This window comes from Onychostruthus taczanowskii, unplaced genomic scaffold (genome assembly GCF_017590055.1).
Source record: "Onychostruthus taczanowskii isolate IOZ18803 unplaced genomic scaffold, ASM1759005v1 scaffold134, whole genome shotgun sequence".
NCBI lineage: Eukaryota > Metazoa > Chordata > Aves > Passeriformes > Passeridae > Onychostruthus > Onychostruthus taczanowskii.
In genome coordinates this window covers 967410-979111 of record NW_024498507.1, presented here as the reverse complement: position 1 = coordinate 979111, position 11702 = coordinate 967410, and the positions used below count along the sequence as shown (strand labels likewise).

The 11702-nt window shown below is 33.3% G+C and overlaps 1 protein-coding gene across 2 annotated transcripts in view; it reads right to left on the bottom strand.

The window, feature by feature from the left end:
* Positions 1 to 3519: 3519 nt before the first annotated feature.
* RASEF (RAS and EF-hand domain containing) overlaps positions 3520 to 11702 on the bottom strand; it is a 30358-nt gene continuing 22175 nt past the window's right edge. The window contains exons 13-17 of one of the 2 annotated variants that reach the window (XM_041397049.1): positions 11439 to 11520; positions 10294 to 10408; positions 9314 to 9433; positions 8240 to 8316; positions 3520 to 7097 (exon numbers count right to left, since the gene is read on the bottom strand). In XM_041397049.1, coding sequence (XP_041252983.1) covers positions 6989 to 7097; positions 8240 to 8316; positions 9314 to 9433; positions 10294 to 10408; positions 11439 to 11520 — 503 coding nt within the window. In that variant the 3' untranslated portion in view covers positions 3520 to 6988. The remainder of the gene's footprint in view (positions 7098 to 8239; positions 8317 to 9313; positions 9434 to 10293; positions 10409 to 11438; positions 11521 to 11702) is intronic. The other variant, XM_041397050.1, reaches the window with a different exon arrangement.

Here is an 11702-nt window from a genome sequence, read left to right as displayed (position 1 = left end):
GAATAAGAACTGCAAGAGTTGGCAAGGGCTGTGTATGGTTCAGTTAGGATTCTTGTGGCCCAGAAATCAGCTATGGAAAAATTTAATATTAGAGCTCTGATAGTGCCAGAACAATGTCTTCGCTTTAGCATAAACACTAGCAGAAATATTTTGGAAAATATGAACTATTTCACAAACTGGTACTGTAATTTACAGTTCGGGGTTTAGATTAATCTAAAACATTTCACTCAATAAATAGCTTCTATTTTTATTTTCATCACTTACACACATAGTTTAATACAGTACCATCTGCTCTCACAGACCTGATTTTAGTTTGACATATTTCACAGTTAATTTGATTCCTTATTTTATCATAAAACATGCATCTATTAAGTATATCAATGTTAAGTGAGTTTGTTTTGTGGAACTATTGCAAATCTCAGGCACTTTGACTTACTCAACTGATAAATAGGACTTTGATAAATTTACTGCAAAATTCCTGAAGATTTTCTCCAACTAACCCAATGACAGTTATCTCCCTAAAAATATGTCTGTGACATGAAAATAACAATTTCTTAAAAGCTACTTTTTAAAAAGGAAGCACTCCACAGGAATGGATACAGACTGAAGTGGAAACTTTCAGGAAAAACATGAGGCAGTCAGCATTATATATATATATATATTTACATTTACTATATTAGTAAATATAGTCCCTGTCTTTTATTCCTGTATCTTACATTTTGTCATTGATCTTTTATTCTGGTACAAACACTAGAAATTTTTGACCTTCAGTAAGTTCTCATTTGGTTCTGGGGAGCAAGAAAAATAAGCAACCCATAGCGTATTTTTTCCATTTTTTGTAAGGACTACATCCTTGATTCTGTCTTTGATTGTTTCCGATTTTTAAGTGAGATTTTTTAAAAATACCTTTTTCAAAATGAAAACAATAGCAAGTTCTTAGAAAATCTGTAATTATTGGTAGAAAGTAACAGAAAAGTTTAAACAGAAAACTACCAGGTGTGCATTTTTTGTTACAGTAAGACCAGCTTTTGTTGCTGCATGTCTAATTTTCCTTGGATTACACCACTAGCTTGTGAACTTGGAATTCCCTCCTGACTATAATGTCAGTAAGAAGATATAGCCCCCAACGTAAGATTATGGAAATAGTTTCTGATTATACATTGATAACATCAGGTGTTCAATGTGGCTAAATGTTTCAGTTTCAACAATAATTTTTAATTTGTGCAAATAATAAAGAAAGCAAAACCATATTTTAATTCTTACTGCTTTTGTGGATGGTGAAGAACAGGTTACAAAAATAAAAGGGAAAAATACCAGAAAGAAAAACAAACATGAAAATTAATTCAACATCTTATGTTCTAAAAGAAAATAAATCGGGTTTTGAAAAGGGCATTCTGACAGTGGCACACCCCTCATCCCCATCCCATCCTTCCAGGGCTTTATTGTTCTGCTTCAGAAAGCAGCACACATTCATGCTTTAGCTCCAAATCCAATCATTGGTGAAGTCACATGTGAGCTTAGAAGAACAGGACTTGGTCTTACCCAAGTCTTTTTTAACTTACATGATTCTGTGATTCCATGGTAACATTTATATGGGCCAATTTTACCTGATACAGCATTTCTATTTTGGGGCATTTTTTGTCTTTGATATATGTACCCCTAAGTATTTTTTGCTCGATACCGAGAGTCTTGTATTAAGCATATTTGCAAGAGGCTTGTTATTTTGGGCTACTTATCTTCTTTTCTTTCCTACTTTACCAATATCACATCTTAGTGTTTAGAGACAGCACAGCTAATGCATCTCTGTAAAGAGGTACAGCAAGATTTACTTGAGAATCACAGTGAGAGACATCTCTCAGCTCAAAGCTGATGACTGTTCATTGAGGCTAAAAATCTGGAGGCAGCCAGATACTGGCGTTTGGTTGCATCACTTTTGCATGCAACTGGCTGCAGAAGTTGGTGAACAATAACAACATTAAGCTGACAGGTCACAGATATTATGCTGGACTGCTGTTCGTATGTACTGATAAGAAAATACACTAAAGAAAAATTGCTGTTGAAGCATATTTAATTATACAGTAATTTGTGATACAGGAAAGGTGTCAGTTTTGAACATATATATATAAACTTACAGTAAATGAAGTGATCAGTCATTTTAAGGAAGGACAAGCTGCACTAAATCCAGTTTTAGTTGTATAAAATTTTTAAAAACTTTCCATAATTTAGAATTATTTATAGAATATACAGACTTTTATTGAAAGATGATACAATTTCTTCCTCATACTAGTTTGAAAATTGACTCACATTTTACACACTTCCTTTCTTATTCAGTGGGGAAACCTCCACAGCTTGTTCACTTGTTACTTGGTTTATTTGTTAATTTATTTGTTAAATTAGCCACTTCATGACTAATTTTGCATTAGTCCAGCTGTCTGAAGCCATAATTCAAGGCACAGAAATGCAGAGAAAAGACTTCTTTGTACAAACTCAGTAACACTTCACATACTGAGTCACATTTTCTCTTACAGGAAGTTTTCTCAAAATAAGAAGTAGTTTTTAAAAAATTAATAATAACAAATATTGATATTACTAGTCCTAAGGATACCAATAAGAAAGGATTAGGACTGACAGTAATACAGTGGAAGATAAATAATAAAATAACTGGCATTCTAAAAAGCTTCTCTAATCCCTAAGTAGCCCAGACAGCATAAGAGAGAATTACACGCTATATCAAGTCTGGTAGAGGTAGTGGTAAAGGTCACTGGAACTGTACATCAGATATTAGTCCATTTTTATAATTATCTAAGACAACTAGAAACATCTTGGAAATATGTTTCTTTATAATACAATGAAGTACCATGAATATATTATTCCCTTTGGTTTATGAATCAGGGATCACTGACTGCAGTATTTTTACCTAAAATGCTACCCTACCGTTGCTGTATAGCTATTGATAGGGGAAAAAATAAAAAACCTCATTAAAAGGATATATATGTGGATTGCGTGCACTTGCACAGAACTTACTACTTTATTTGGAGATCTGCATGTATGCACAGCTGAACAATGTTCCTTGAAGGACTAGCCTACAGATATTTTCCTTAAACTACATTTTAGCATCTTATACAGATTTATAACTGTAATTTTTTTTTTTCCTAACAGAGGATTTTCTAGTCAATACAAAAGTAGTTACACAGAAAAATACTTAAGCTGTGTAAGGCCATAATAGAACTTAGAAGCTGAAGTTTGTCTTATTAAGCCAGTAATATATGCTAAACAGGCACAAAGTGGTTGCAAGAACTTACATGATCAGAACATTTTTGAAGCATGTCATAGAAATTATTTCCTCAGAAATGTGTAATAAATTACAATTAAAAAGGGTCAAAAATACAGGATAAAATAATATTTCCATGCCAACTGAATAAAAATAATTTATTTACAGATCATGAGGAAAAACATAAAAGACCTTTCTTGTTCAAATAAATAAATGTATTAAGGGAACACGTTCACTAACTAAAAAAATAAATTTGTGTGATTTAATGAACAGTTCTTATGAACTAAACAAAACCATAAAAACATTCAAAGGACAAAAGTGCAATCATTTAATAAAGCTGATGTTTGCCATTTTACCTTTTAGGCTGAAGACAAGGTAGCCTTTTAAAGTAAAACAACAGAAAAAATTATGCATTCATTATTTCCACCTATAAATACATGCTTTAATTTCTAGATTTAAATATTTTTCCAAGTTCTTTTGCTTTAACATAAATTCAACACAGTATTATGTTAACATTTAAAATATGATGGAGCTAACCATCGCAGGATTTCTAAAATGAGTTCCAACTGAGCAATAGCTATATCCCCATTTAATAGTGCTTTTTCAGTCCTCTAGACATTGATCATAAACTTACTCCAAGGTAAAACTTTGTTAACAGCTAACAACCTTCAACCCTGAATCTTATTTAGAAAACAACACTGTTTCAAATTAAAGTTGCTTTACATGACACAAAAAATGTACAGAACTTAATACATTGATTCAGGCTACATAATTCGACTAAACAACATAAAATAAATTTTGGTTATTAAAATAAATGAAAAACAAAAGTACTGAAGACATCAGTGGCCTGCAGAGAGGAAAAAACTGGTGTGAAGGCAAGTCCCTGAACTTACATCCTTCAACCAGCCTCTCTACAAACATGGATATTCTCATGGCACCCTCAGTATGATAAAAATATTAGATATGAAAATAATTACTACACATGCACACATGTTGCTAATTCTGGGATGTGGATCCCAGAGACACTTTCCAAGAGATACTCCTGATGTTGTGACACTGGTAAAGAGAAGGCCAAGGCACAGCAACAGATACTGAAAATTAAGTCACCAAGATTATAGTCAAATTCTTCTACATAATGGGGGAAAACTATTAAAAATTTGTAGTCATTTGGGGAACTGAAGTTGGACATGAAGAGAAGTGTTTATCCAGAAAAGGAGGAAAAGCATGAGAACATGTGTCCCAGGATGGTGGTAGTACCTCTGTCCTGGAGCATTTTCACAGGCCAGCTACCCAAACCCACAGATAACAAATCTAGGGCTAGCCGAAGTCCATCTCTGCTCTGGTCCTTGGAAGGTTGGACAAAACCACTTCCAGAAATCCTTCCTGCAAATCACTTTATGTGATTCTCTGTATCCAGCCAAAACACTCTGCTCATGCAATAATGTTTAAGTAAACATTGCAACTCATTTACTGGAGGCCAAGACCACAGATCTGGTCAAACACAGTAGCTCAGGACACACACACAAAACACTGATCCCCAGTCCAGGCTCTTCAAGCTAACAACACTGAATGAGAGACATTTTTGGAACACAAGTAACAACTTATAGTCTTGATCTTATCCCAAGAAAATGCAAATGCCTACATGTTGAAGGCTCACACTTCACAAACCAAGCACTGTATCATCTTCCTCTCTTCTCCCTACTGCAAACACTTCCCAAATTAATTTCACGTCCATTTCTTTCATATGGACAAAGGGAAGGGTTCACACAAAGAACACAAAGAACTTAACTGAAGCTGTATTTTTTTTTAATAATATATGGTTAACAGCAAACAATATGTATGTGATTAGGCATGTTCCTGATACACTTTGTGTGTCCTGTATTCTCTGCCACATGCTTCAGATAAGTCTCAGAACTACAGTGAGGCATCCTGTACTGCTGTGTGGGAAGATGCTACAGTCCTGAAATCTCCTGCATGGAATTAGGTAGCATGTGAAGGTTCTGCTAGTACTTCAAAAAGTCCTCACCAAACATGTTTTGTCTTCTAGGGCTGAACTATTATACAGGGAAATAAAATGTCTTATTCATTCTGGCATTAGATTTCTCTCTCTTGGTAAAAAATTCTCTGATAATTACCCAAGGATTAGCTGCTCTGATTACAGATTTGAAAGGATGCCTAAAAATAATTCTATTCCTAGTTGAAACCTTTTTATTATTTGTAAATTATGAACCATCCTGTTTCTCACATCCCCACATTTTATACAAGAGATAACAGTATAGGCCATACAGTGTTGACATACAGTGCTGACAAAATGCAGCAAACAGCTGCTAGTCATACGGTTTTCCATCAGTTGATAAAACTTTATCCAGGTTTGATTTACTGAACTAGGCTTCAGCCTGGAGATGTTTTATTAATGGAAACAGGGGAGACAACAGTTTTCTGGCTCTGAAAAGGTCCCATCCTATTCTGATCACAATCAGTGAAAGAAAAATTGGATTTGGACCACTAACTGTATAAATGCCCATAATTTTTTACTACATGATGGAACTCTTGGGAACTATTTTAAGCAAAATTCAGTGTTTAGAGATTCTGACACCTAAAGCTACCACCCCCTGGTAAGTTTTTCAGAAATTTTCTAAAATCAGTCAAAGGAATTCTCATTAAAGTGACTGCTGTTCATTCCAGGGTTCTCTTTTACAGAAAAATTTATACAAATGCTTGTGCATGTGCAGCAATTCTTTCATCTGCTGATTTAAAACTTATAAAAAATGCATTAAAATCTTTATTAAATCAGACTCCTATGTACTATTACAATCCTTCAATTACTGACTGAATAGAAGGTATTTGAAAAAGCAAAGGAAAAATTACGACTTGTATCACTCTTTGGTAACAATAATGATCTAGCTTAAACAGGCAGATAAGATATTGGATCATAACTCATTTCAGCAATCCAACATATCACAGGTTTTACATTCTCTCTGGAATTTTGAATTGTAATAGTCCAGAAAAATGTTTCTTTCACCTCTTAGCTGTGTAGGATCAGTTATAAAGTCTACTTCTCACTTAGTCAAACCCCAAAACTCAAAATGAAATACATTCTAACTAGCCAACTTTTGAGGAACTACAATAGAACACCATCACCTGCCACTGTCTTCTCCTGACAAAGACCATTCTGGTTCCCCTAAACTTAGGGATTACTTGGACCTAGACAATCCTTAATGGTTTGGAGTTTTCTTAAGAAATGTTTAAGCAACATTTAATATACTTAAGGCTGTCAAAGACTAGATAAGCAGACATGATCAAAAAGAAATTAAATTAACTGAAGCTGTAATTTCTTCTTTACCTGTGAGTGATATTGGATATTACTATGTTCTGTATTTAAGAAAAATGAATGCCATAAGGAAACATGCAGGTAGAGCCAATAATATACATTACAGTATTGTACACAGTGACCACTGTAGCATTGATTCTGAGCTCATTGCAATGAATTATATTACTTTTAAAAAGTGAAAAAAGAGTCTATGGGTGTAGCAATTTCACAAATTTGAATGAGTAGAAAGTAGAGTCTTGATTTTTAACATTATGTGTAGCTTCTAAATATACAAATTTATAAATCCATAAAAAAAAAGGAAACACTACTGAAATATTTTGGTTTAGTTGTTGGCTTGGGTTTTTTTAAATATACAAGTTATTTAGTTAAGGAAAATTATCTGTCATTTAAACATTACAACAGTTTTTCATGAGTGCCGACTTTTTGACAGGTGTCCCAGCCAGGCTGGTTACTGATCTTGTATCATCTCGATTATCACTTCGTTTTCGCACCTCGCTGTAATAAAACAAAAACAAAAAATTGCACTCCATTAATACATTTCTATTTATGTTCACTCTTCTATTTTTTCCCACTATATGTTGCAGAGTTCATCACCATCTATTTTATGACATGTTGATTCTGTGATAATTTACACTGTATTACAATACAATGTAAATTAGCACAGAATCAACATGTCTCACAAGTTTCCAATTTGGTAATCAGTTTCCAATTTGATAATCATATGGAATTTTCTATGCAACTCACAGTGAAAAAAATATAATTTTTTAAAATATCTAGTAACTCCCCCGTGTTCTGATTTATCTTCAATTTTCTTTTGAGAAGTTTTTCTTATTTGCTTCAGTATTTTACCATAAAAAGAGTATGTTCATAGCTCTAAGTACAAAACCAAATAACTTCAGTTTCAAGTACAAATTTACTTTCATAGAAAAAATGCATGTTGTTGGATGTTTTTTAGAAATGAAGACTTAAAAGCTGTGCACATATGATTGATTATGGATTACAGACCACTTTATTGGAACCATAACTTCTTTCTTACAGGCCTTTCAAAATTATACTTTAACCAAAAATGGTTTGAAAAGGTAGTAGAATTGTAATATTTGGCTCACACACTATCACAGAAATACTAGTGTGCTAAATGTACACAAACAGAATTTCTATCTGTAAATAATTTAGAGAAGGGGACATCAAAGAAAATATATGCAATTAGAATGGTCAGTAATAAAACTGAGTACATATTTATATATGTAAAAGAATAAAAAAATAATTACACATAGAATAATTAAATTTCAAAATAAATTACGAAAGTATCAAGAAAACTAATCCATGCACAATTAAAATTATAATTCACTCAGCAAATAGGTCTTAAAACTGCTGGCTCTGTAATTGAGTCCTGGTTTAAACATTAATTATTGAGAAAGTTTTGTAAAATTTTCAAGCAAAAATGTTACTTCATTAAACTGAGAATATATCCCATCTTGCATTTATCTATAATGATCTAACAGAGTATTCTTCTCAATTTTTTTTTTAGCATTTGTACAATTTTGAAACTATATGTGTATCTTTCTATGTGCATTCACATCCTTTTTATAAAATATACTCAGATGTGTTTAGGTGAAAATAGAAACATAGTTACTTACCGAGCAAGATGAAGAACTGCTTCTACAATATTAGATCCATCTTTAGCACTTGTTTCACAGAACAATGCATTGTAAGTCTGTGAGTAAAAATAAAATGTTAAGCTAAATGATCCGAGATGGTTCCCATGTAAATGGGTACATTTAATTACAAATTGTTTCCTGAGTAATACAAAGAATGATGCTACATTTAAATGAACAGGATTTCTTCTAGTGCTTCTAGTGCTCTTCATTGTTCAACACATTCTCTTTAGTACTGTGAAATAAAACAGTAATAGTTTTTTAATTATTTCTGGTTTATAATCAGTATATTCTGAATTAATAAACTGAATAAAAGCCATATTATAAGCTTAATGCTCAAACTCAATTTTCTTGTCCACAAGATTGCAAAATAGTAAGAAACTGGCCAGGACAGATTACTTAATCTGACTTGCTAGCTACTGTAACTACAGCATCTGGTTATTGTAGGTTAACAAAAAAAAAAACATTCCATAAGTAACAGACACGGTATCTGCCCCAGTATAATCAATCACTTGTGCAAGCACTTAGCCACTCAAGACCCTTAAGACTCCTCCTATTATTCTACAAAATACAAGATTTGTACATCACTTTCATCCATTTAAAAACATACAAAAGAAACTTGTTCACATTTCTATTTATAGCACAGAATTCCTTTTCTCTTTCTGCACACATGGCAGGAATACAAGAGAGTCTCTTGAAGATGAAAATATCCACACAAAATCTGGACAGACACAAATCTGTCAATAGTATGCCTCATATTTGAACTGGCAACTTCTATTCGGCAGCAGAAAAACTCAGTCTTCCGTCCATCTACCTTTTCACGAGAAAGACTGGGAAGTCTTTCAGAGCCAATAATGAACTTCAGCTCAGCAGACACTGATTTAACCCAGCAAATATTATCAAAACATGATATTTAGTGCAAAGTATCCATGAATCCTCATCACTTGACTTGGACAAATGAGCGTAAAATTACCTTTGTTTATTAGTTTCTCACATGGTTTTCAGATGAAAATTCCTAAGACCATTTTATACTAATGAGGTACACTTGGACCTTACCATAGCTAGCTTTTCTCCATAGTTTATAGGCACACACTTTTGCCCTTGTTCTGTGACATCCTGACGGAGATCTGCCTTGTTTCCCACCATCATAATTGGAATATTCTCGTGAGTCGCATCCTGCAAGGAGAATTTTATTTCCTTATTGCTAGAACACTCAGAATACAAAGAAGTGGCAAACATCATCACAGCACATCAATCTCCTTTCCACAAAGTCTTGCATACTAATAGGAAAAAACTGACAAATTATGAAAGCTATGCTGAGAACTTTCTATAAACCACTCAAAATGTAAGCAGTCAGCTTAACTATCAGCCTGCAAAGATGTATTTCCATTCCCATAAGCCTTGTTTCCCAAAAAGGAATTTAATGTGTTAAGTTAATCTAATGGAATTGGTTACTGCATCTAAATGCTGTATGACAAAATTACTAAGGGAAAAGTAACCAACTCCTATACTACGACTAAAAGAAAATGCTTTCACAGAAGACGAACTAAGTATTTTGCTTGACACTTTCCCTCCTATTAAGCATCTCCAGCACAAGAGAAAAACCCCTTGCACTAAATGCAAATTCATATTCAAATAAAAAAAACAAGAAGCACAAGTAGAAAGAAATACTGAAAAATTCCCTTAAACTATAGCTAATTTACAGAATCTAATATATTGGTTTATAATGCAAAGACTCCAAGGACAAGAAGGTATCTGAAATGTGCTGCCACATTCATTCTAAAAGGAAGTGAATGGGAAGAGCATCATTGCACAAAATCCTTTAACACAAAAACATGTATCAGATTGAATTCTAACTGAGCATGTCAGCATACATTTAGGACTTCCACGTAGCTTTTCATTCCTATGACAGCCTTCAGTCTGGATAATTACAATTTACATCCAATATAATTTTATAAATAAAAAAACTAAATAATGCAGTGAAACATATCTTCTATGTTCTAACATATGTAAGAACTTAGGGTTCTCTTACTTACCTCAATCATATCCACCCATTCTCTCACATTAATAAAGCTTTTTTCACATGTTACATCATACAGTAGTAAGACACCATCTGCTCTTCTGAAGTATGATTTAGCAATACTTCGAAATCTTTCAGAAAAGAAGGAAAGATTTGCATAAGGCCACATTATCAAATAATAGTTCGGTTTAATATCACTAAGATATTACGTCTTTTCCAACATTAATGATTCTATGATTCTACAATTCACTGACATGTAACTTCCTAAATTGATTGTTCCCTTTACTTCCTTTGAAAAAGACAGAAATCCAGTAAAATTATTTCAGATCATGATTATTTGAGGACTTCATGATCAATTACAGCCATCTTTGTCATGAACTTTATACAATCTACTCAACCAAGTATAGTAACTAGGTATTTGCAATGGATATTAAAATACTCTTCACAAATTTATTACATGAGAAGAAGACTGATTGGATCCCTACCTACATACAGCCAACACAAATCTTGGTCAATGAACATATTAAACTGACTTCCACAGCACTAGATTAACCTCTTAATAAGCCCTAAAAGCTGTCCGTAAAGAAGTAATGGCTCTCAAGTAAAGATGTCATAGGATTTTCAGGAAACTTTACACAGTATTTTGAAGAATCATGGCTATAAATTCAGCAATACACACAGGTATTTTTGGTAAAACTCAAAAGTCTTTGGAAAGAAGTTTTTATATACTAAATACAACACAAATCGGGACCATGACTTTCAAGGAAAGAACACGAGATGGGGAGCAGGGGAAGGGACTCTCTAAGAAAAAGCCTGCTTAAAAATACAGGTGTATAAGAACAAAGAAAGCTAAAGACTAAAAATAGAAGAAACCATATGCATCTACTCCATCATTTAATATTGCAAAGGAGTGACACACAGATTTAGTTAATTAATCCTGTGGTGACCCTCAACTATTTCTCTTGATACCTCAAGCACTGTTGAAGCTAACACACAAACATTCCACCTGTCTTGAGATCTCAGCAGAGAAAAATTGCATCTGTTTACTGATATTTACATATGGACCATACAATTAATGTTTTTTTCCAGCTGGATGAAAAAAGGCAAATTACTTTTACAAACAAAAGAATTCAAATAAGGTAAGTGCAGAGGATCACTAACCTCTCTTGCCCAGCCGTGTCCCACAGCTGTAACACTGTAGGTTCTCCATCAACAATTAGTCTTTTCATTTGAAAGTCCACACCTGAAAAGAATCATATGTATCATCTAAAATAACCCATCAATAATCTTAAAGAAACCACAAAAATTAAAAGGTAGGGGCTATATACAACAGTTTATCCAAAAGTAATCTTTTTTAATAGGTTATGAGATTTCAGTCAGTCATGCACATACCTCTGAACTGCAATAACCCCCGAATGTATTTGC